Here is a 23,883-nt window from a genome sequence, read left to right on the forward strand (position 1 = left end):
TTTATTATTTCGGCGTTAACGTTTACCTCGATGATTTTCGGACGGAATACGAAAAGACGAAGGACGAAGAAACAAAAGACGCGTTAAATGAGGATTTAGATGACCTTTAATTTATTAAAACGATGAGCACTATACAATAAGCCGCGTGTGTATATTACAATAATTTATATCAATCAACCGTACGGTTTGTCCATACCTATGGACTTGTTTTTAACCGTTGAAGGCGGGATTCTAAAGACGTGCGAGAACAAACCTCCTTTACCTTGATTCTTCGCCTCTTGCAGTAAGTCAAACTCGCCGCCTAAAGAAACCGCACGTCGATGGTTCAAAGTCGGTTTGCCACCACCACCACCACCACCACCAACGATACCGCCGCGCGATGTATTCATAGATTTGCTCCCATACGGATTTGAAAGATTATCGATGGACATTTCTTCGAGAGCGGATAATTTGGAGGACAATCCGCTGCCGCTTCTGCGAGGGCTCCCGTGCTGCGCCGTGACGGCTTGTAATCCCGAAATGCTCAAATCGCTGCCTGATCGCGAATGACTTCCTCTTCGATGCATGTTATTGTTGGTGTGATGGTTCGTTTGCACGCCCTGTTCGTTTGTTGTCGCCGCGGGCGTTTGGAGATGATTCATTTCGTTCAAACTCGAGCCGCTCGAATTCTTTGAAAGCGAGGAGGAGATTCCGAGTTTCTTCTCCAAATTTTGTCGGCACTCGCGTTCTTGTTCAAGTTGCGTTCGACTCGATTGCAATTTTGTTTTCAACGTTTGCTCGCGGGTTTGGTACTCTTGAATACGTCGCTCGAGCCGTTCAACTTTCGCGAGCAATTTCAACTCGCGAATCGTGTGCGAACCGTCGTCATCTGTTGGAATCTTTTTCGTTTCTCCCGCATCTGCCTCCCCAGCGCCGATACTGTTCACTGCGCTGGTTGAAGTGTCGTCGATTAAGGAACCATTACTTCCGGTGGTATTCGGGGGCGTATTCGTATCCTTTGGAAGTCGTGGTGGCGGCGGTGGCATCGATAAAAACGGGTCCTCATTCGCATAACCGCCCGTGGAAGAAGGCTCGAAACCGACCCACTCCGCCGGCGGTGTCTTCTCTTCACTTCTCGTCGTCGTCGTCGTTACTACAGACAAGTTTTGTTCTTCGCGTTGCTTGGGAAAATCATTCAGGTCTGATAGCAACCGCAAGGCTCTGTTTTGTGCCTCTGACGCGCTGATTCTATCGTCCGGATCGAGTTTACACAAGTCGCGAACTAACGCGTCTATTCCGGGAATTTGCCTAGGAAACTCACGCTCGTGCTCTTTACTGAACTTTTTACCGTTTGGAGTAGCGGATAGCGCCGAAGCGTTTCGACTTCCCGCACCCCTACCACTCAGCGAACGCAGCATAGCCTCTGAAGCATCGCCAAATGCCAACTCGTCGTACGCAAGCTCGTGCAAAAAACAACCGAGCGCCCACAGATCTGCCGCCAAAGAAGGCGGTTTTTGAAACTTCCAACAATCCCACATCTCGGGAGCTCTGTACGCTGGCGTCGTTTTCGATTTCATATCGTCCTGGATTCTGTGTCGTTCGTTCGCGTCTTTGTACGTGTACTCGCTCGCAGGCGCAAACTCGCACGACCCGAAATCGCACACTTTATAGAGATTCTCAGACTTGGAAAAAAGAACGTTTTCGCGTTTTATGTCCCAATGACACAACTTTGACCCGTGCATTGTTTTTAACACGTCACACACCGCCAAAAACGGTTCCAAGATCTTCTCTAACTCTTTTTTACTAATGGTGCTATCACTACCCTTACTATCACTATCATTACTAAACGATCTCATGGACAGATCGCCATCGCACAACTCCATGCACATGCACATCCTATACGCGCGTTCTCTCGATGAGACTCGTCGTTCGTCCGCCACTCGGATTTCCGCGCCGAATAAAGTCACCACGTGCGCGTTCTTCGATAGAGATTTGTGCACGGAAACTTCCGTTTTCGCTTTTTTCACAAAGGTCGAATCATCCGGTAATTCTAACACTTTCATCGCGCAATAAAAGTCCTCTCTTTGGTTTGCATTATTATTATTATTATCCGCGGCGCCGTGCAGAGCAGAAGAAGAAGAAGTCGTTGAAGAAGAAGCTTCAACAAATTTTGCTTTATACACCACCGCAGATGCACCCGACGAGGAGAGCACTTCCACCAATCGAAACTTTTTCCCTTCCACTTGAATAGTTTTCCCGAGCAGTTCATTGTTATGAGGATGAGCGCTGTTGTTTTTAGCGTTACTATTAAGAGTCTCCGTGGACGATATGCGTTTCATAAAGTTCTTCATCATTTCCTTTCCCGTGATTTTTGAACGGTTTTTTCTCCGCGTCAGGGAGCCTCGCGAAGAGAAGAGAAGAGAAGAGAAGAGAAGAGAAGAGAAGAGAAGAGAGAGGGAGAGAGGGAAACGAGGACGCGTTTGTTCTCGTGGAAGAGAAGAGCTGAAGACCTGAAGAAGAAGAAGAGTGGTAAGAGAAAGGACAACAGGTCTCCTCTGGTGTGCCTTTCTCAGAAAGTTTTTGGAGACGAGTCAAAACATCAAAATCTTTTCTTTTGAGCTCTCTTTTTCTGTTTTTTGCTTTCCACAAAAGAACAACAAAAACAGAACAAAAACACACCACACAAACACACCACACAAACACACACAAACGAAAACGAGACAACCTACGACGCAAATCGACGATGTCGAAGGAGATGATCGAGAACGACGACGAGGACGACGACGCGCACAAAATGTCTTCTCCATCGAAAGAAGAAGAGGCGCCGGAGGAGGAGAAGTACGCGTCGCCGGCGGCTGAAGAAGAAGAAATCAAAAGCGAAAGCGAGGAGGACGAAGTGGGTCAAGTAAAAAAGGTAACAACATCATCATCATCACCAGCGCGCGCTCACGCGGATGCACCCGAGCAAGCTACCACAGCCGCGAAAAGGACGACAACAACAACAAAAGAAACAAAAACAACAACAACGACGAGTTTATTAGACCAGGATGACAGTACAGAAGAAAAAGAAAAAGGGACAAGGGAAAAGAAGAAGTTTGTTGATGAGGAGGAGGAAAAAAAACAAAAGAAAGGAGAAGGAGGTATGCGACGACGACGAGGAAGAAAAGGAGAAAATGAAAACGACGACGACGCTAAAGAAGATGATAACGACGATCCAAACAAGAAACTGAAAAGACCGAGAGGTAAGCGACCACCGGGAGCGAATTTTATCGTGCATTTCATACAAATTCTGTGGACATACATCACTTTTATATTTTCGTTCTCGATGGACGTCGTAGTGTTCTTTTCGCCGTCGACGAAATCGAGACATCGAGCGAGAGGTCATCAAAACCACCACCAGCACGATGAAAAAGAGGTAAATGTCAATCCAGCGGATATAAACGATGCGGAATTTTACGATTTTGTGCAGAGTTCGCAGCAAATGATGATGGAAGAGATTGGGAAACAAAAACGACAACAACAACAACAACAACAACTACGCTCGAAAAGAAGTGAGAAACAGGCGGCAAAGTCTAGACAAAAAGCTGTCGCTTCAATATCTCAAGAAGAATACGAAATTCGACTTTTGAAAGCGCGATTGGCGGAGCTTGAGCAAGCTTCGCGAGGGTGAATGGAGCATAAATAGTAGTAAAGCATTTAGTTTGGAATTCTAGTAGTATATTACAGCGCATTTTTAATCCACCGCATGTCCGCACACAGCATATCGTCTTTGAGAGAGTACATCGCTTGCTCCTGCGGAATGTTCAAGCTTACTTTTTGTAACCGACGCATGTATCCAGGGTCGGCCAATACCAAGCGCATGGAATGTAAACGGCACACTATCGTTGTTTCGAAACCCGTCGGAAGCGTTTGCACGGAATGGTTCATGCACAGCTTCTCGTGAACTTCGAGAACGTCGGAGACGTACACTTCTTTATAGCCGAGTTGTCTCGTGCGCAGAAGTAAAGCGGCGAGGAAAATGCGCTCGTGTTTTGAAAGTCCTTTCAACATCTTCATGTAAGTCGCCGAAAACATTTCATTCTGCGCCTTAGATATATCGTTCGGACCACATCGAGAGACACAATTCAGTTCTCCAGAATCGCGTTCGCGCGCGATCCTCGCCTCGGCGATTTCAATACCTCTCCGGCACAACTCTAGAGCTCGTCGGGCATCGCCTGAAATTTGCGCGACTTTCATACTCGCCAGCTGCACCGCGTTTTGCGTGATCGCGTCGTATTTACCGTCACTGATGTAATCACCGGTCGAGCGTAAGCGCGCTTCAATAATTTTTATCAGTTCGGATGTGTTGTATGGATTAAACGTCACCCGACCCGAGCCCAGGCGAGAAGCAATTTTCGGTAACAAACGCTCCGGTAAATCCATGGTATTCGCAATACCAATGACTGCAATATTACTCGCTTTGTACGTCGGCCAATCAAAAATGTTATACAAAACAGATTGCGTTTGCGTGACGAGAACGTCGAGCTCGTCCACGACGAGAACGAGCACTCTTCCATCCGACTCTTTGCCTTCCTTGAACCGTTTCTCGAGCCATTCTGCCGCGCGACTCGGTGAAAATCTTCTACCCGTGAGTTCCTCTGCTATTAAACTGTACGCGTGTTGCGGCGTTTGTAGCCTTAAACCATTCATTTCGATGTGATTAAACTTTGGAACTTTTTTATTCGCGGCTTCTTGGCGCAACGTTCGTATGACTTCGCGAACTGTTGCCGTTTTCCCAGTACCGGGAACGCCTGAAATGTAAAGCGAGTTGCCAAGACATGAAGACGCACCACCGTACGCACCGATCGCGTTTTTTGTGAATTGCATGATCTTCTCGCGCTCCTTTTCCCGACACTCTAGCTTTGCCGGGATGGAACTCAGCTGTAACGCTTTTCTCGCGCGCTCAATAGCAGTGCGCGACCCATTATTTTGAGCAGAGTCTATGGCCAAAATGCCTGATTTACCCAAGCCAATGGCTTCTTTCCATTCTGACGAAGCGTTAGCTCCTTTTTTAGAAGCCGCGGCTTTCTTTGAGGCGGCAATATCTGCTTTCGTTTGTCGCACTTGCGCTCTCTTTTCCGCTTTTCGCTTCTCTTTGCGGTGATCGTAATCGTCGTCGTCATCGTCTGAACTTTCAGTTTCGCTCCACAGGATATTTTTAGCCTCGATGTCACATTCATCTTCCGAGAAATCAGAGTCCTCCCATTCTGTTCTCCGTCGAAAGCGAGAAAAATTTTGGTCGTACGAATACTCGCACATGTAGACGTCGTCATTACCGCCGGACGAGCGAAATGCGGCAGGCTCGAGGACTTTTGCGCCCATGAGAATCGCGGCGCAATTTTCCTCTTCTTTGATGTTCGTAAGAAACACCTCTCGGCGAATGTGATGACGTTGCCTTCCCGTGTGAGTATGTTCCGGTAGCACGTATAAGCGAGCGATGAACTTAAACGCTTCTTCTCGAACTTTTGGATCTCTGTCGTTGAGTTCATCTACGTTTGCCCAGATGCTCTCGATTCTAGCCAAACAAAGTCTCCCCGCCAGAAATTCACCGCAAGGCGTACGTCTCTCGTGGAAATTTTGCGGCGCGGCGATACCGGAAGGCGCAGCGACGCACATTGGGCAACTCCAAAATGTTTCGTCCGGCACGTGATCTAATTTCAAACACCGAAGATGCCATGATCTCACGCAATAATCGCACTCGAGCATTTCTGTTTCGACTTCTTTGCCATCGGCGCCTTCTTCGACGCCCGTTTTTTTGCAAAGCTCGCAGATGTGGTCGACGTCCTCGGTCAAATCAACCGTTTCGGGAGTACACACGTAAACATCGTCGCCGACTTTGAACACTTCGTCTTCAACTTTCACTTTTTTATAAAACTTCTTCTTGTTCCACACCCCTACCGGGAGTTTCTGTTGCTTATTATTTCTATCCGTAGAAGGTAGAGCTAAAGCAAGATCGGATTTGGAGCTGTTCTTTCTGGATACTCGCGCGTCGTTCTTCTCTATCAAAACGTGTTCCTTTTTGTTGCGCGCGCAGACTGTTGATGCCGCTTTCGTCGCTTTAAATGTCTCGGCGGTATTCTCGTTCTTCGTTTTTTTCTTCGTGTCTATCATCGACGCAACACCTTCGTCGATTTGCCGCTTCTTCTTGTTCGGATTTCTTCCGTATCTTTTGGGGAACAAATCAGAGTACTCATTTTTGTCGGGCGAGATGTACACTATTGGCGCCGACATTCTGTTCTCTTTCGGGGACGTTGGCACAAACAAATGCTTCTTCGCGTATGCAATCCCCTCTTCTTTACTGTCCAAATGATCGTAGACCACCTTATACATCGTTTTCAATGGCTCAAGATCCATCTTCTCTAGCTCTTCTATTTTCATCTTTGTACCGATGCGTCGAAACAAATCGTCCGCGTCTCTATCTATGTGTAGACTGAAGATCCTCAACAGCTGTTCTTTGGTGGACTTTTCCACGCCGCCTGTGTATTCAACCATATCCTTGATCTTTTTCTTCCGATTCGTGTCGAACGGTTTCTCTTCTCTTAGTCCAATACTGGTATTGTTGTCGTAGTTATTGTCGTCGTCGTCGTCGTTGTCGTTCGAAAGAGACGCGTAATCATCACCATCACTGCTAGAATTATTATTATTTTCATCCGCCTTCTTCTTCTTCTTCTTCTTCTTCTTCTTCTTCTTCTTCTGTTTCTTGTGTTCCTGGTGATGATTTTGAATTTTCTTCTGATTTGCTCCGGCAGTCTCTTCATTACCATCAAGAGAAGTTTCCTTTACTCGGGCTTCACTCACGAGCTTTCTTAATACCGCATTCGTTGGCTTTTGCTTCATCGTCCTCTCTTTGTTCTTGTCGCTGTTCTTCTTCTTCTTCGCCTTCGTCTTCATCATCTCCTTTTTCGAAGATTTCTTCGCCATTTTTGTTGATGAAAAGTGCCTCCTCTTCTCCTTTTTGGTTATGCGCCCCACCCTGTCGTTCGCACACAGAAACACAGAAACACTCAGAAAGAGAGAGGGGGGAGAGGGAGGGAGGGAGATGCGTGCTTTTCAGGCGCGCAACGGCGGAATTAACGATCAATGATGATGATGATTATGATGATGATGTTTGAAGAAATTGTTTTTGAGTGATACGAAACTTGCCTCCAAAATTTTTGAATTCACAAAGAATGACAAACAACACACAACAACACAAAAAACAGTTCTACAAAACACACATAAAAAACCCACGACAGACGGACGGAAACACACGCGTGAATGAAAGGTGCGATGGAATAAGAGAAGCAGGAGAAAGATGACGTGCACTTCTCTCCGAACTTCTCTCCGAGCGATGATGATGACGACGTTGCACAGTAAATCGTCGTCGCTAAGAATTTCGGGAAAAGAAGAAGCAAAAGAGAAGAGCGCGAGTGGAAGAAGAGGAAGAAGAACGAAGTGTATCGCAGGAGCGCGTCGGCAGGGAAAGGAACGAGAGGAAGTAGTAGAGGAAGAAGAAGACAACGAAGGAGATGATATTTTGCTCTCAACTCTGCAAAAATGTTTCGTGGACATCAACCGACCGCCGAAAGAAGCGGAGAAAGTGGTTGAAATATTGAGAGAAAACTGGTTCGACGATATCGACGCTTTGATATCGCTCGAGGACGGGACCGTTTTAGTGAAACCAGAAGAGTGGATTGCGATGAGATTACCGATGAAGTTGTACAATGCGGTGCTGGCGCGCTCGATGAACTCAACGGAAGCAGTTCATGATGATTATAATGAGGAAGAAGAAGAAGAAGAAAAAGATATAGATGTAGTTTCATACAAGAAATTCAAACACATCGAAGGATGGATTGGAGGTGATATTCCGCTCGATGCCCGCGTGCCTTTACAGTCGAGATTATACTTTGAAGAGCACAATACCGTTAGTGACGATAGTAAAGATTCTCACAGGAAATTATCGACAGAGTACAGAACGAACAGACGACCGGACGACGTACCTTTGAGCGAGCAACGCGTGACCTCGCGTCGACGTTTGCCGGATTACGCAATCAGCGAGAAAAGTCTACCTAAAACCCTCGAGAAAGAGCTCGATAAATTCGTTCGAGATTTGACGACGCGACGCGTCGGGCAAGAAGGCGTGCCAGTTCGCGCGCAGACGGTGAAGAATCATCGCGATGTCGCTCGAGCTTTTTGTGGGTATTTGGTGAATGTAAAAGGTTTGAATGAGAACGCTGAAAACTATAGCTTGAAGGACGCGTTCCCATCTTCAGATTCTGAAGGTGCGCAGTACGCTATCGAATACATGCAATGGATGGTTGAAACGCGCGGGATACTAAGCTCTACGGAAGATGCTTACGTTCGTTCGCTCATTGCCATTGCAAAATGGCTTTATCCGCCGTTGATGAAATTATCGTCGGCATCGGCATCATCACTATCCTCGGGATCTGGTAAAAAGAAGAACTCTTCGGCGGCGTCTTCATCTTCTTTACTATCAAGTGCTGGTGAAGAAGTTAACACAGATGTCGTGAAGGAACTTATGCGATTGCAACGCGGTGCTAGAGCGCGCGCGCGAGTGGCCCCGAGAGCAGCAGATGAAGCTAAGAAATGGTTAGATTGGCCAAAATATCTCATTCTCGTTGAGTGTTTGAAGCTCGAGTGCGCCGGCTTTGATAAGCGCGGTAAGCCTAGGAATAAAGCGGACATTGCGAGAAGCATACAGCTTTACCTCATGTTCGCAGTTTTGGCGTGCATACCTGATCGTCAACGAACGTTGCGCGAGTTGGAATTTAACCGAACGTTGTTTTACGATTCGGCCACGAAAACGTGGTTTATTAAGCATAACGCCGCCGATTATAAAACCGGGAACGTGTATGGTACGCGTCCGAATTTAGTGCTCGACTCGCGCGTATATCCAGCTTTGGAGCTTTGGTTGAACGAGTACCGCGCAGCGTTCAATCCAAGACACAATTTAGTCTTTACGAGACCAAACGGTGAACCGTACACGGCGTCGGAACTTTCCCGAGCATTCTCCAGATGCGCTTTGCGCGTGACTGGCCAAAAAGTTAACCCGCACTTGGTGCGAGATATGATCATTACCCACGTCAGAGGTCAAGGCGTGGCTTCTGATAACGAGTTAGAGGCGTTGGCTATGTACATGGGTCACTCATCTGCGATGCAAAAAGGCACTTACGACCGAAGAACAACCTCGCAAAAGGTAGCGCCAGCGGTGAACTTGATGTCCCTCGTTAACAACAACAAGAAGAAGAAGAAAAGTAATGATGGAACGAAGGATGCGTAGCGTTTCTAGATTATGTAGTTAGAGCATTGATAGTCTTTAGTTTTCTAGATGTAGTAGTTAGATTTATAACAGAGTTCAAATAGTCCGACATTTTAGCGAAAAACCAAAAATGAAAAAAAGAGTCGTTCTTTCTCTGACGATGCTAAAACGAATTCTTTACAACTTCGCGGGGGAAGTCGAAACTCGCCCCGGCTGCTCGACTCCTCCTGGAAGAGCGCCGCGCGTGTGTGTGAGAGAGAGAGAGAGTTTTCGCGCTTATTCACGCTGCCTTACGAACTTGTCAAAACACCAACGCATCAAACACCTAAACTTCTTCTCCCCTATTAAAGGCAGAACGAGAAAGAAAGAAGGAATTTGGTAGAGGTGGCGTCTCCTCTGGTCTCGTGTGATCGAATTCGTCGTCCCCACGCGCTTGCATCTAATATTATATATTTACTCTGAGTCAGAGAAGACTATCCAAATATAAAATATGACCGTCACGGCGAAAGACCGATTGATCTTCACGCTGTCCGCCTTGAAAGGCTACTCGGTCGACGTGCAGCTCACGTCCGGAGTCTTACTCAACGGTGTCTTAGCCGACACCCGAGAGATTGAAAAACACATCGTTTTAGCGTACGCGTGGACTCGATTTCTTACACCTCGAGGACCGAATGGAGAAGAACCGAAGAAAGCGCCGAGAAAGAAACCGGAAAAGTTAAAGAAAGTTCCGTTGGAAGACATCGCGTGGATTCAAGCGTTCAACGTCGGCATGTCCGACTTGGCCTTGGGGCCGTCTCGAATGAACGACATGAACGACTTCACTGACGTGGGGATTTCCAAAGGCGCGACGGGGCAAAATCGAACGCTGGTCGCTTGGACGCCCGGTGACGACGACACCTCGGCTAACGTTGGAGGTTTGGAAGATGGGCAAGGAGGAGGACGGTCGAGTGGAAGATTTGATACCAAAGGCGGCGCGTGGGGAAGGAAGGCACCGCCCGGACAATGGGATCAGTTCGCCGCGAACAAACAACTGTTCGGGGTGGAAACCAAATTCGACGAGTCCGTGTACACGACACAAATCGACAAGTCCAAAATCCGCATCTCCGAACAAGAAGCCGCACGAATCGCGAGAGAAATTGAAGGTAAAGTGTCTTCGAATCCGCACGTCGCGGAGGAGAGAAACCAAAAACTCATCTCGGACTTTGACGACGACGAAGAGGCGAAGTATTCCTCCGTGTCCAGAGCGCCGGGTAGTGAAGGCTTCAAAGCAGCCCCACCACCGTCGAAGCCGGCGTGGGGATCAACAGCTGGTAAAGTTCCTGCTAGTGTGGCATCCATGGCGGACGCGAAGAAGACGGCGACGGAATCTACGGCAGCAGCAGCAGCTCAACAAGCTCCCGCCGCTCCGGCGGCGGAAGCGAAAAAAGCGGCGACTGGTTCGAAATTATCCGCAAACGCGCCTGCATTTTCTTTGTCGGCAAAAGCTTCTGCGTTCGTCCCGACAAAGAAGCCCGCTGCAGCCGTTGCTGCACCGCCAATGCAAGCGCAGGACGCCATTAGCGCCGCGCAACGAGCGGCGATTATGAACTACCAGGCGCAAATGGCGCAGATGAACATGATGATGGGGTATGGCATGGGCCCTGGTGCTCCGTACCAGAACCCGATGATGCAATACGCACCACAAATGCACAGAGGCGGGCAATTCGGAGGAATGCCACACATGGGTGGTGGAGGATACCAAAGAGGAGGTTTCCAACAACATCAACATCAACAACACTATCAACAGAGGCAAAATTTTCAACCGCCGCAGCAACAACAACAACAACAACAACAACAACAACAAATGAAACAAACGCCTCCTCCAGCAGCAGCAGCAGCGGCAGCAGCTGAGCAACAAGCTCCTTCCTCCGATTAGCGGACTTTTTTGGGAGCGCTATGCAAATGAGAGAGAGAGAGAGAGAGATCAGAGTTGAGGTCATGAGGTCTTGAGGTGTAATAAAAAGAAGAAGTTTTTCCTCGTCATAAAATTTGGCATGCGGTGCAGCGCCTTTAGGAAGGCGCTCGCTCCGTCCTCGCCGTATTCCGTTTTCGCTCGAACGCATTGCCGACGAATACTCTCCTCTTTACGTTCTCTCCCTTCTTTTTCTTTTTCTTCTTCTTCTTCTTCTTCTTCACAAGAAGAAACAACTGTTCCTAGAGTGACTTTGAATCGAGTTCCAAAAGAAGAGACCGAACGAATCGCAGAGATATTGGAAGAACTTGGCTACACAGACTTTGCGCAAGTGAATGACGACGCGCTCAAAGGTACCGATGACGAAGAAGAGATTTTCTACTCCAGAGATTCGAAAGGGAACGATTGGATCCACAAAAAATGGTCGTTTAATAACGTACAGTTGTATTTTAGCAAAGAAGTTCTGGTGAGAGACGTGAGAAAAGCAGTTAAACAACTCGAAACCTATTTAGGACCGCTGAACGCTGTTTACGACAATGTTGACGCGAACAATTGGCAGAGTGTGATATTGGACTCCTACAAAGACATCGTCGTAGACGACGAATTTATCATACGATGCATGAAGTCTAGCGATGAAAATCAGAAACAGAAGAACAAAACATACAAAACGGAAATAGTACTGACGCCAGGCGTGGCCTTTGGCACAGGGGATCACCCGACGACGCTTTTGTGTTTGCAGTTTCTGAAAAGACACATCAAAGCAAGCGATGAGGTCGTTGATTTTGGTTGTGGAACGGGAATTCTCGCGATTGGTGCTCTTAAGTTAGGTGCCGCGAGAGCGTATGGAGTAGACATTGATGCTATAGCGGTTGAATCGGCCAAGTCCAACGCGCTCATCAACGGCGTCCAAGACAGATTCAAAGCTGTGCTCGGCGACGGGATGGAACCTGACGCCGAGGAACCAAAAGACGTGGACGTACTCGTAGCAAATATTCTGATAACGCCAAATCTAGAACTGTCGTCCAAGTTTGTTAAAATGACTCGAAAAGGAGGGAAAATAGGATTGTCTGGTATATTAGCCGGAAAACAAGCGGAGGAAGTAATTGAAAAATATTCTTCGGAAGGCTGCGCAGAGTTTGAAGTTTACGAGAAGGATGAATGGGTATGCATAGAATGCACCGTGCTGTGATGATCTAGAAGTCAATTAAATTATTACTCAGTGCTATTTCGAAAATGGAATTCTACTTATAGTTTATAGCCTTGTGTTGTGTTTTTATTTACCCCCGCAAACTTCTTCGCCTTCTTCGTCGCTCTCGTAGCTCTCAACGAGCGCATCCGTCGGACGATGGTCTTTCTGAATCGAGTAAGTGCCGCCTAACGCTCGCTGGGTCGAATTCGAAATTAATACAGCTTGCACTTCGTCGCTGTCTAGCGACATCCGAGGTCTGCGATTACCTCCGCCTCCACCGACCGAACCTATTAACAGAGATCCTTGTATCCCGCCATCTTGCGAACGCAAAGGTTGTTCGTGCGTTGTCGTTTGTTGCGTTGGAAGGTGCGTTTTATTTAGTTGTGCGGTCGTATCCCCGACTTCTGTCGTTGCACCTGCTGTTCCGTTCGGATTACTCATCTTCTCGACGTCTGCGTTTAACAACGTTTGACCGTGATCTCTATCGTAGCCTTCTGTAATTTTTTCTCGCACGATGCCTCCGAACGCGGCACCGGGTTCCGTATCCATCGTATTCCTACCGCCTTCGGATTCGCCTTCTACTTCAGCTTGCCAAGTTGTCGTTCGCACTGTCGTCGCGTTCATTCCAACGGGTGCCTCGTTACCTGCGGCATCATTCGCCGCAAACGCGTTTCGCACCACCGCAGCATTTTGGATGCCGTAATCAAACTCATGCTGTTGCTGTTTTCCGCGCATGGGCAATAATTGCTCGGAACGCGTTTCAATTTCTTTCCGTAAAAGTTCAAAATCAGCTTTCGTATCCGCTTGTTCCTCGATTTTTAAAGCCTCGTCGCAATCTGCGAGCGCGTTTTGGAAATCGCCTTCGGCTAAGCGAGCCTGCGCTCGCGCTTTTAGAGCCGAAGTATTATTTTTCGAGTTGTTTAACGCCCTCGAGGCTAAGTCACCCGCTCTTGAAGGATCTCCACGCTTCAAAGCACACACGGAAGCTTCAATCAAACACACAACGGTAAGTTCACTCTTTGAAACGAGTTGCGGATCTGGATTACTTCCTTTCGCGTCTGTTATTTGTTTCTCTACGTTCTCATCAACCGGGTTCGAGGCGAAGAGAGACTCGTGCTCGATAAAACGCAACGCCATACCGTATGTTCTCTCGGCGTTATCAAATCGCCCTTCGTTTTGATACGCATCAGCGGTGAGTTTCAGACTTCTTGCCGCTGGAATCAACTCTGCCGAGGGAATATCCCATGGTTCTTTGTATTCGTACTCACTCGTCGGAGGGAGCGGAGCGGTTTCGTTTACAACCGCCGCAGCTTCCTCGGAGGTGTCCATTCCATCTTCGTTATTATTATTATTCGTGCTACCAACATGACGTTGCCGTCTTTGTTGTCTTACTGCTTTCTTCTCTTTAGATTCTACTTCAGGTCTACCGTCGGTGTTTGCATCTTCCGTTCCATTCAAGCTTCCCGCTTTAGGAGCGCCGCCTCCTTCTACTTCTTCGGAGTGCAAACTACCGCTACTTCTCGTTGTTCTCGCTTTGTTCTTCTTATTGTTATTATCATTTGCTTTGTCCTCGTTGTCTCCATCGCCGTCCTTGTCGTTATCTTCGTCGTCGTCTGTGTTCTCATCGTTCGTATTACCTCGGGTACCGTTGGAATCTGCCGCCGATATGGACGGTTTAGCTCTGTTGTTTTGCGTATTTTTGCCTCCTCCTTTCTCCGCGTTCTGCTGGTTTTGTTGTTGTTGTTGTTGTTGTTGATTTATCGTTGACGAGGAATCTGTTGCTCTTTGCGCAAACCTCCGCGTGGTATATACGGAGTTCTGCATCGATGCTCCCGGGGCGGCGACGTACTCATTATCATTACCACCACCACCAGTACCATCGACGAATGGATTCGACATCGCCGCGTGCATCGGTCTCGATGGGGGAATTATTGGATGAATCTCTTTTGCGTCGTTGTCGGTTGAAAGGGTGGTGTCGGCTCCTCCTCCTTTTCCGTTGTTGTTGTTGTTGTTGTTCATGGAGAGCGGCGGTGAGAGCGATCCACCGCCTGACCCTTCCAAGTCCATTTCTATTCTAAATCTGTGTCTCACTTTTACGTGTTTGTGTGTGTATTTGCGCGTGTCCCTGCCTTCCTTCTACTCGTAAAAGAAAGTGTGGGGTCGGTTGTTCAATCACTCAGAAAGAAAGGAGCTCTTCTCTTTTCCAAGAAAGACCAAACTGAGCGAAAAAGAATGCATGAATCCTTTCGCGCGCAAAAGAAAAAAAATCGGAAGACGAGTTGTTCGCCAGAAAGCGACGCGAATATATGGCGAATAACTGGGCTGACGATACCGAAGAGTTACCACCGTTGGGAACTTTGAGTAAAGATGAATCGACAAAAACAACGAGCACTCCTGCAGCGAGTGCAGGAAAAACGTCTTCGTACGTTCCACCGCACTTGAGAAATCGTCAAGGCGGAGGGAACACTGAAAGAGGAGGAGACCGACGAGATTATGGCGGTGGTGGCGGCAGACGAGATTATCGAGGTAGGTTCTTTTCAGAGAAATAAAACGTGATTTTTTTCGTTCGAAACGAATAAAGCGCATAGTTTTGCGTGGAATTCGCGCATCGCAATGGATGCATAACGATCGCGAGAGTCCGCCGTTTGAGCGCGCGCAGTTGTTGAAAAAATTTAAATCACTCGACACAACGTGTGCTCGTGACGGCGCTTCAACTTTTTAATACCACCGCAGAATGTGAAAGAAAGAATGAAAGAAAGAGAGGCATTTTATTGCTCCGCAACGTTCGCGGGAGAAACGTTCCCACGCTATCGCATTCGCTCTTCTCTCTGCGAGCTCGATCGATCGATCGATCGATCAAATACAATGCTAAACGATATCAAAATATTTTATTGATTTATTGATTTCTTCCTTCATAAAAACAGATGACAGAGGTGGCGGTTCATTTCGCGGCGCAGGATGGGGTGGTTCATCCCGGGGAAATAGAGAGGATTTAGATTACTCGAACTCGTCGTTTGGGAGACGAGACGATGACAGAAGAAGAGATGATGGTGGAAGACGAGGCGGATGGGATACCGGGAGGTCGTCTCGCTTTCGCGAATCTGATCCATTCGCTCAAATGGAAGCTGAGGACAAAGCCAGAGCGGAAGGTGCGGATGCAGAAACAGAGATGTTCCAAACTGAGAACCACGGTTTAAATTTTGATGCGTATGAAGACATTCCAGTGGAAGTGTCTGGTAACGACCCGCCGAAACCGATCGAATTCTTCAAGGACGTGGACTTTGGGAAAGAAATCAACGCCAATATCGAAAGATGTAAATTCAAAAAGCCGACTCCGGTGCAGCGTTACGCAATTCCGATATCTCTCGCCGGTCGGGATTTAATGGCATGCGCGCAGACTGGTTCCGGTAAGACGGCGGCGTTTTGCTTTCCAATCATTTGCGGCATTCTCAATCGCGGCCTCTTGACTGGAGGCGGCGGACAGAGAGGCAGAAAAACGTTGCCATTAGCGCTCGTGTTATCACCAACGCGCGAGTTGGCTATTCAAATTCACGAAGAAGCGAGAAAGTTTGCGTACAAGACGGGATGCAGAGCGGTGGTTGTCTATGGTGGCGCTCCAGCTGCCGAACAGTTTCGAGAAATGGAGCGCGGATGCGACATTCTCATCGCGACACCAGGGAGATTGATTGATTTAATCGACCGAGCCAAAGTCGGATTGGCCAAGTGCGAATACTTGGCATTAGATGAGGCGGACAGGATGTTGGATATGGGTTTTGAACCGCAAATTCGACAGTTGGTGGAGCAAAGAGACATGCCTCGCACGGGCGAGCGTCAAACGATGCTCTTCTCTGCGACGTTTCCAAAGGAGATTCAAAGAATGGCATCTGATTTCTTACACGATTACGTTTTCTTAACCGTTGGTCGCGTTGGTTCTTCTACCGAACTCATCAATCAAACGGTCTGCTATGTCCCATCGTATTACGACAAGACTCAAATGCTTTTGGATTTGACGGAAGCTGTCCCGGGTTTGACGCTTGTGTTTGTTGAAACGAAGAGAGGCGCCGATCAATTGGAGGACTTTTTGTGCGAGCAAGGTAAACCGGCGACATCCATTCACGGTGACCGCACGCAACAAGAGAGAGAAGCTGCGTTGAAGTCGTTCAGAGCCGGGAGAACTCCAATCTTGGTTGCCACGGATGTCGCGGCGAGAGGCTTGGACATTCCTCACGTCACGCACGTCGTGAACTTTGATTTACCGACAGATATCGACGATTACGTCCACAGAATTGGTAGAACTGGACGCGCTGGTAAGAAAGGTCAAGCGACTGCTTTGTTTGGGGATAAGGATGCAGGCATTGCCAGAGCTCTCATGGACGTCATGTCCGAAGCTGGACAAGAAGTTCCATCCTTTCTCGGCGGTTTTGCGTCCAGATCTTCCTATGGCGGTCGATCTAAAGGTCGCTCGGGTGGTGGTAGCAAATATGGGGGGAGAGATTATCGTAACCATGGCGGCGGAGGCGGCGGTGGAGGCGGCGGTGGAGGCGGCTACGGTGGAGGCGGCTACGGTGGAGGCGGCGGGGGCGGACATGGAAGCCGTACGAGTTGGGATTAGAAAAATGAAAGAGACAAAGAGTCAATTAGCAGTGTTATTAGTTTTTTTTTGTGTGCGTTGTGAATTTAAATATTATACAAGAGAAATATACTACATTGTATACCTCTTCCGCAAATGCTGAAGTTATTTATCGCTGTTGTTGTTGTTGTTGTTTTCGAGCGTCGTTTGCGTCGTCGGTATGGTGAACACCGATTCTTCTTCCTGTCTCAATTCAAAAGTTGTTGTTTTTGTTGTTCTATTCTTGTTGCTATTCTTCTTCTTCCTCTTCCTCTCGGCTACCCAGCCTTTCAGTGGACTGGAGTCATCGGTTATGGATAAACCAAACGTCCCGGCTACCACACCACCGATAAAAAACGGCAAGTTCTCCGATATGACCTCGAATATGTCTTCTTTCTCGTTGTTGTTGTTGTTGTTGATGTTTGCAGACGAGGATGACGACGACGACGACGACGACGCGATTCTCTTTGAAATCGAACTCCGTCTCGAAGCTGTCGTCGCTGAGCGATGCAATCTTCTTTCTTCTCCTCCTATTCCTCTTTCTCCTCCTATAAAAGACGTCGACGTTGATGACGCGAGGATGGCAGAGATGACCACCATATCGCGGTTTGTATTTGCGTGAAGAGAAATAGTTTTTTGAACGAGGAAAGGTGTGAAACGAGGAAAGAGGGAGTTGATTTTTTTGATTTTTGCAAAAAAAAAAAAATTGTCCAAGAACGGAAGATTGGGAGTGTCCTCTGTCATCTGTCCTCCAAAAACAACAAAAAAGGAATATTTCAGAGAACAATTTCGCGCCTCAGAGTTTAAACACGCGCTCTTCTCGAAGTGTTCTTATTACCATACAACGACGAGTAGTATCGCGCGGCGCGCGTGATTGACGAACGAACGAACGAGAAGATGAAGTTTGGTCATCAACTCGAATCAGTGGTGAACAACACCGCGGAGGATATTCGAGATAAATTTCTTCAATACAAAGCTTTGAAGAAGACGCTCAAATCGATTCCGAGTGGAAACGACAGTCCTGAAGTCGAGAAAGATTTTATTCGATTGTTACAACAGGAAGTCATGAAATTCAACGAGTTCTTCATTAACAAAGAGGAAGAGTTGGTGATGAAAGAGAGCAGATTGAACGTGATGTTTAGCGAAATCGTCGGCGAGGATAAACTGCTTATTTTTGAGAACGCGAACAAAATCGTCGGCAACCCTTCCAACGACGACGAGGGTGAGAATGAAAAGAATATTTCTCACACGAACGACAACAGCAGGGCGTCGTCGACGCAAGTATCGTCTTCACAATATGAGCAGCAGCAACATCAACAAGAACAACAACATCAACAGATGATGGCAAATGCTACGACTGTGGAGCCAAATAACTTAGAGATCGAAGCGGAATTGTGCGTGCAGTTGGCAAACTTCCACGGCGAGTTGGTCCTCATGGAACACTGGACGAATATCAACTTCACCGCTTTGGTGAAAATTCTGAAAAAGCACGATAAACTCTCTCGAGTCGCCTTGCGTTCGCCGATATTAGTCTCCGTCTCGAAACAACCGTTTTATGACACCGCCGTGCTGTCTAAAATGATCGCTCGCGCGCAAGCGAGAGTGGAATGTTTAATGAATAGAATTTCAAACACCGCGGGAGGCGAAGAGGTGAAGGAGCACATTTTAACCAACATACCGACGACGGCGGATTTAGCTAAGCAAACCATGGGTGCGAGGCGCACGATTCGATTATCATCCGACGAAGATTTACTTGAGGAGTTTTCAAACGCGGATAAGGAGAGTTTAGAGACGACGTACGGAAGGACATTAGCGGCTTTGACCACTTGGAACTCGCTTAAAAATAGCGAATCCTCGCAAAATCCGTTCGGCGACGTTCCTAAAATTAAAGCCTTGCAGAGGAAACCGGAGGAGGAGGTGAAAGATGTCGAAATGACAGATGATTAATCGATGTTGTCATCGTCGCGTAGAAGTGTACCGCTATTATAGTTTGTTTGTTGTTGTTGTTGTTGTTGTTGTTGTTGTCTAGTAGCTCTTGTATATAATTATCGAAGAAAAAAGAAAGTCTCTTCGGATTCGCGAAAACGCATAAATACACAGTCACAGTAGCACGCGAAAAGAAATCTATTGAGTAATACTAATAATAACGCACCTCAACCCGACGTCGAGGCATTGCAGCGGGAAATCGAAGCGCTGAAGGGGGAGAAGGCGAGAGCAGAAGCCAGAGCATTGCAGCGGGAAATCGAAGCGCTGAAGGAGGAGAAGGCGAGAGCAGAAGCCAGAGCATTGCGGGTTGGGGCTCCAGGTACACGTACAGGAGCGGCGCAACACTATCCCATGGTGTGATGTGCCTGAATGAACTTTGTGTTGGAATTGTATTGTATTGTTATTGTTATTGGTTGGTATTGTTGGAACTGTGGTGGTACGCGTCGTGAAGGCAGTAAGAGAGCTTCTTCGACGGTTAAGGTTGATGAAGAGCGATCCTGGTTTTGGGGGGAGTTGGGAAAAGGACGACTCATCTTGTTCTCACTTGCTAAGATGCCGTTATCCTTTGTAATTATTTCAAGTTGTCTTAAAGTTGTCTTTAACTTGTCTGTGCCGGAATATATTTTGACTTACAAAACGGGGTAGTACTGCCTTAGTACTTAGTTGAAGTCTGAGGGTCCAAAATTATTTTTTATTTTTTGGAAAAGTTTTGTCCAATTTGAAAAAAGCACTTTAAACTTCACTACTTTTCTACTTTAAACCAAATGGAGACCAAAGTGACGGTGAAGTTACAATTTGTCCTTATCTTCACTATTTTTCAAATACAAAACCAAACGTAAACCTTACCAATGTCGACTTTATGTCTCGATCGCAAACTTCACTCTTTTTTTTATTTGGGTTTGAAGAAAGGTTTGAACAAAACTGGTTTCATTTTGGTCAGGTTTCCTCTACAACCATACTTAGTATTTTTTCTTTAAGCAACTTTCTTTTTTACACTTGACACTAAACTTTTTGGTAAGGTATTGGTCTCGTTTTTCGAAAGTTTTTCGAAAGTTTTTTCGATTAATCGTTTACATTTCTAACCAAAAAGACAAAAGTTTTTCGAAAGTTTTTGGAAAGTTTTTTTCGATTATCGTTTACATTTCTAACCAAAAAGACCAAAGTTTTTGGAAAGTTTTTGGAAAGTTTTTGGAAAGTTTTGGAAAGTTTTTGGAAAGTTTTTTCATAGTTTCTCGTACATATGTGTACAGTAAATATAATATGATACGTGTAATCATACACGTAGGCATTGGTTGCGATAAATGTGACGTGTTGCCAATTCGTGGCGCGAGGTATAAGTGTACGAATAAGGACGACTATGACTTGTGTGGAAAATGCCATCTTGAATACACTAATAGCCTTGTCGGTGAAGACTTATTAAAATTTGAGAGGAAAGTTTTTGGAAAGCTGTAACATCCATCACTTATGATACGTCATATTCAGCGGAGGTGCGCCGGGTATGTTCAGGGTCATGACCCTCTTGTTTGCGTACTGTACCGCGGAACCCGTGACTGGAAGTCCTTTTTTGTCGTGACCGGATATGGCGTACGTGACGGAGCGGAGGAGACCGTTGTGATCTTTGTCGAGCGACACCAGCGTGTAAGTCGTTTTTAATCCTTGGTCGTCCTCCATCCTTCCGCCGAGACCGTCCTCATCGAACGTTCCCTTGGAGGTGACGTGCTGTATCGTGCAGCAACAGCACTTGACCGTGAAGCTTAAGTCGATCTCCATCACTCGTCCGGGGCCGACGTATGTGAGGGTGTACGCGTTGTTCGTGAGGGACACGCATGGGAACAGCGGGGCGTCGTCAGCGACCCACTCGCCGACAAAAGAGCGAGCCTTGCTTCGCAACTCGTCGGCGTCTTCGTCGCTCATCGTCATCGGAGTGGGGGCGTGCATGATGGCACCACCGAGATAAGCGGGGGCGGAGTTCATGGTCTCGTTGCGGACTTTTATTTGGCGTTAGTTGGGGAAAAGTAAAAGCCATGTGTCGGCTCTTCTCGTTGATATTTATTATGTTTAGGATTTCGAAGATCAAAAAAGTTTTCTTCGGTCACAGGAAAATCACAGGATTTTCACAAGAAAAACAATAGATTTCTTTTCTTTTTCGTTCGCGTCATACTTCCGTCACACTCACAACCACAAAATACAACACACGCGCACGACCTTTCGATCGAATCCAATCCATTCCATTCCATTAAATGGCGCCACCGGCTGGTTTTGATTATTCCAAGTGGGATAAGCTCGAGTTGAGCGACGACGAAGACTTACACCCGGGCGCGCAATTTATCGAAGCGAACACTCTTCGAAGAATCAAGAGAGAAAGTCAACAGAATAAAGCGTCTGATATTGACGCGAAAATCGAAGAATACGAGAAATCTATCAAAGAAACGAAGAAGAGGATTAAAACACTGGAGATTGACATCGTCGAAGATAGATTCGCGGGCGACGAGGACGCGTTGAAAAGCGTGAGAGACGAATTGGAAAGTCTGGAAACGACGCTTCGAGAAACCCAGGAAAAGCTTGAAGCTGAAAAGAAGAAACGAACGTTTAGCGCAGAAGAATTGTGTAAAGTCACTACTTCAAAAACACTCGTCGGCAAGGATTGCATGCCAACGGAAGTTTCGGAAAATGTTCAGGCGCAGAAAATGACGTACGAGGCGTATTGCGAAAAATACGAGAAAGAGCTGGATACGCTCGCGGAAGGCGGAGACATAGAGACGAAAAGTCAAAATAAGAATCCATATGCCCGCATGGAGGCGTATCTCTCGAAACATACGTACTTGGTGTGCGAACACGCGCTCGGATATCTCTTGCTCAAAGCTCTGTATGAAGAAATGGACGGCGTTGTTGGTCGAGACAAGGTACTTAGTACGGCCAAAGCCGGTTTCGCGCTGAAATCTATTTCCGATTTTGCGACGGCGAATAAAAGAACTATGTTGGACCAATACAAACCGTTTTTCGTGCGTTTACTGGAAAACGACGAAAAAGTTCTGCACGAATACGAGCTCGCCGAGATGGATTACGTCGAAAAGCTCATCGAACGCGCGGAAAAGAAAAAAATGGAAGAAGAAGCAGAAGCGAAAAAAGTGGAAGGGACCACCCAAACAGGAGTAGAAGAAATAGAAAATCCGCCGTTAGGACCAGGAGGCCTCAATCCGATTGAAGTTTTCGAGAGCTTGCCGGAAGAAATGCAAACAGCTTTTGAGTCCGGTGACGTTGAAGCGCTTCGTGAATACGTCAACGGCCTTTCTATGAAGGATGCTAAGTTTTACATGCGAAGAATGGTTGACAGTGGTTTGTGGGTTCCTCAAGAAGGCGAACATCCAGGGACCGCGTTGGTTGACTCGGGTGATGATGAAGAAGAAAAAGAAAAAGTCAGAGACGATGATGATGAAACGAAAGCAACCTAGGAAGCATTAGAGAGTAAATAGCTACATACTACAATCAGCAATAACAATACTACTAAAGTACAATCAATAAGATTAAAGCAAGCAGAGAGTTTCGTCATCATCAATTTTACCATCACCTTTGTCCTTTGGCGGCCATCCTCGCGTTTAGCATTCGGGCTTGCTCTCTCGCCTTATCTATCAGCTCCTGTGCATCTGGACCTCCAAAACTTTCCTCATTTTGCTGGACGAAACTTATATTTGTTCTATTTCTAATTCTATCTTCCGCCTCGGCTCTTTGCCTCGCTGCTATTTTCTCGTACGAGTCTTCTTCCTCTTCTTGCTTTTTTTGTTCTCGTCGTCCTGGGAGTTCACTTCCATCTTGCTCCACACCAAAGTGTTCAACGACAGATTGAAGAAAGTTAGGGTTGCGGAAACCTTTCGGTTCTCTCAGTTGACTGTTTATATTCAGTCGAGTCGTTCTTTTCGCCTCTAAATACTTCTCCACGCGCGCTTGTATCTCCGTATTTATTTCTTCGTTTTTCTTCTTCTTTTCGTGAAAATTCCTTCTTCTGCTACTTACGAACGTGGAAGGAACGCTGAGTGGACGTTGTCGTCGTCGCTGCTCCCTACCAATATCGTCTTCTTCTTCTTCTTCTTCTTTTTCTCTGTGAGTCTTCTTCTCTTTATCATCCTTCTTATCTTTGTCTGATTCGCTCTCCTCGTCCTCGCTTCCATAGCCTTGAACGAGGGAGGAAATCATCTGCTTTCTCGAAATTTTTATAGAGCTTTTGATTTTAAGAAGAATTAAGGAGAAAGAAGAAGAAGAAGAAGAAAAAGCGTCTTTTACGTACTCACAAGTCACACTTTCAATAGAAGAAGAAGAAGAAGAGTACACAACGTGCACTAATAATAATAAAAATGATAGGAGATAAAAGAAGAAGAAAACGAAGAAGGGAATAACAGCATGTCTGCAGAACATCATTCGCATCCGCGACACGATGAGATCTCTTTCGACTCGGAAATGCAATCTTTCTGGCACAGGTTTGAGCAAATACATCACCATCAACGTCGTGAAGGCACAAAATTAAATCTTCAAAAAAGCGACGACGAGAATGCGCGTGCGCACGGGTCGGAGGAACTCGAACGCGTGTTGGATAAAGTGCACGCGTCCGAGGAAGAGAATAGACGTTTAAGACGGGAAGTTGACGAGCTCAGTATCAAGTTACAACGACGAAAAGTAAACAAAAGGCTTTCATCCATCAAAAATCAAAAACAGCACGAAAAAGGAGAAGAGGACGAGGAAGATTTTTTCAATTACGATTCGCTTCCGCTCTATTCTGAATACGTCAAAAAGCGACAACGTCAGCGAACAGAAGGGTGAAAACAATAAATGCGAGTGCTGCTATCACTCAAGAGCGCTTGGTTATTATCACAATCACT

The 23,883-nt window shown here is 46.7% G+C and overlaps 15 protein-coding genes across 15 annotated transcripts; 10 read left to right on the forward strand and 5 right to left on the reverse strand.

The window, feature by feature from the left end:
• Positions 1-173: 173 nt before the first annotated feature.
• Bathy08g04840 (Elm1p) lies at positions 174-2,333 on the reverse strand (the record flags this gene model as incomplete). The annotated part of the gene is made up of 1 exon (XM_007511486.1): positions 174-2,333. The coding sequence occupies one exon, from the start codon at positions 2,331-2,333 to the stop codon at positions 174-176; it is 2,160 nt and encodes a 719-aa protein (XP_007511548.1).
• A 1,366-nt stretch (positions 2,334-3,699) lies between these two features.
• On the reverse strand, positions 3,700-6,939 carry Bathy08g04850 (unnamed protein product; the record flags this gene model as incomplete). The annotated part of the gene is made up of 1 exon (XM_007511728.1): positions 3,700-6,939. The coding sequence occupies one exon, from the start codon at positions 6,937-6,939 to the stop codon at positions 3,700-3,702; it is 3,240 nt and encodes a 1,079-aa protein (XP_007511790.1).
• Positions 6,940-7,312: 373 nt separating this feature from the next.
• On the forward strand, positions 7,313-9,298 carry Bathy08g04860 (predicted protein; the record flags this gene model as incomplete). The annotated part of the gene is made up of 1 exon (XM_007511508.1): positions 7,313-9,298. One exon carries the CDS (start codon positions 7,313-7,315, stop codon positions 9,296-9,298), a length of 1,986 nt encoding a protein of 661 aa, XP_007511570.1.
• Positions 9,299-9,767: 469 nt separating this feature from the next.
• Bathy08g04870 (predicted protein) lies at positions 9,768-11,192 on the forward strand (the record flags this gene model as incomplete). The annotated part of the gene is made up of 1 exon (XM_007511583.1): positions 9,768-11,192. One exon carries the CDS (start codon positions 9,768-9,770, stop codon positions 11,190-11,192), a length of 1,425 nt encoding a protein of 474 aa, XP_007511645.1.
• Positions 11,193-11,310: 118 nt separating this feature from the next.
• Bathy08g04880 (ribosomal protein L11 methyltransferase) lies at positions 11,311-12,417 on the forward strand (the record flags this gene model as incomplete). The annotated part of the gene is made up of 1 exon (XM_007511718.1): positions 11,311-12,417. One exon carries the CDS (start codon positions 11,311-11,313, stop codon positions 12,415-12,417), a length of 1,107 nt encoding a protein of 368 aa, XP_007511780.1.
• An 84-nt stretch (positions 12,418-12,501) lies between these two features.
• Positions 12,502-14,484, reverse strand: Bathy08g04890 (TRP-containing protein; the record flags this gene model as incomplete). The annotated part of the gene is made up of 1 exon (XM_007511566.1): positions 12,502-14,484. One exon carries the CDS (start codon positions 14,482-14,484, stop codon positions 12,502-12,504), a length of 1,983 nt encoding a protein of 660 aa, XP_007511628.1.
• A 239-nt stretch (positions 14,485-14,723) lies between these two features.
• Positions 14,724-14,966, forward strand: Bathy08g04900 (unknown protein; the record flags this gene model as incomplete). Its single annotated transcript, XM_007511640.1, has 1 exon — positions 14,724-14,966. One exon carries the CDS (start codon positions 14,724-14,726, stop codon positions 14,964-14,966), a length of 243 nt encoding a protein of 80 aa, XP_007511702.1.
• A 569-nt stretch (positions 14,967-15,535) lies between these two features.
• On the forward strand, positions 15,536-17,029 carry Bathy08g04910 (predicted protein; the record flags this gene model as incomplete). The annotated part of the gene is made up of 1 exon (XM_007511518.1): positions 15,536-17,029. One exon carries the CDS (start codon positions 15,536-15,538, stop codon positions 17,027-17,029), a length of 1,494 nt encoding a protein of 497 aa, XP_007511580.1.
• A 178-nt stretch (positions 17,030-17,207) lies between these two features.
• On the forward strand, positions 17,208-17,648 carry Bathy08g04920 (unknown protein; the record flags this gene model as incomplete). Its single annotated transcript, XM_007511714.1, has 1 exon — positions 17,208-17,648. One exon carries the CDS (start codon positions 17,208-17,210, stop codon positions 17,646-17,648), a length of 441 nt encoding a protein of 146 aa, XP_007511776.1.
• Positions 17,649-17,923: 275 nt separating this feature from the next.
• On the forward strand, positions 17,924-18,973 carry Bathy08g04930 (predicted protein; the record flags this gene model as incomplete). The annotated part of the gene is made up of 1 exon (XM_007511389.1): positions 17,924-18,973. One exon carries the CDS (start codon positions 17,924-17,926, stop codon positions 18,971-18,973), a length of 1,050 nt encoding a protein of 349 aa, XP_007511451.1.
• Positions 18,974-19,381: 408 nt separating this feature from the next.
• On the forward strand, positions 19,382-19,657 carry Bathy08g04940 (unknown protein; the record flags this gene model as incomplete). The annotated part of the gene is made up of 1 exon (XM_007511480.1): positions 19,382-19,657. The coding sequence occupies one exon, from the start codon at positions 19,382-19,384 to the stop codon at positions 19,655-19,657; it is 276 nt and encodes a 91-aa protein (XP_007511542.1).
• Positions 19,658-20,074: 417 nt separating this feature from the next.
• Bathy08g04945 (unknown protein) lies at positions 20,075-20,392 on the reverse strand (the record flags this gene model as incomplete). Its single annotated transcript, XM_007511555.1, has 1 exon — positions 20,075-20,392. One exon carries the CDS (start codon positions 20,390-20,392, stop codon positions 20,075-20,077), a length of 318 nt encoding a protein of 105 aa, XP_007511617.1.
• A 78-nt stretch (positions 20,393-20,470) lies between these two features.
• Bathy08g04950 (unknown protein) lies at positions 20,471-20,986 on the reverse strand (the record flags this gene model as incomplete). The annotated part of the gene is made up of 1 exon (XM_007511530.1): positions 20,471-20,986. The coding sequence occupies one exon, from the start codon at positions 20,984-20,986 to the stop codon at positions 20,471-20,473; it is 516 nt and encodes a 171-aa protein (XP_007511592.1).
• A 266-nt stretch (positions 20,987-21,252) lies between these two features.
• Bathy08g04960 (predicted protein) lies at positions 21,253-22,464 on the forward strand (the record flags this gene model as incomplete). Its single annotated transcript, XM_007511285.1, has 1 exon — positions 21,253-22,464. One exon carries the CDS (start codon positions 21,253-21,255, stop codon positions 22,462-22,464), a length of 1,212 nt encoding a protein of 403 aa, XP_007511347.1.
• Positions 22,465-23,407: 943 nt separating this feature from the next.
• Positions 23,408-23,824, forward strand: Bathy08g04970 (unknown protein; the record flags this gene model as incomplete). The annotated part of the gene is made up of 1 exon (XM_007511691.1): positions 23,408-23,824. The coding sequence occupies one exon, from the start codon at positions 23,408-23,410 to the stop codon at positions 23,822-23,824; it is 417 nt and encodes a 138-aa protein (XP_007511753.1).
• Between the last annotated feature and the right edge of the window lie 59 nt (positions 23,825-23,883).

The sequence above is a fragment of the Bathycoccus prasinos genome (assembly GCF_002220235.1).
Source record: "Bathycoccus prasinos genomic : Chromosome_8".
NCBI classification, from domain to species: Eukaryota; Viridiplantae; Chlorophyta; class Mamiellophyceae; order Mamiellales; family Bathycoccaceae; genus Bathycoccus; species Bathycoccus prasinos.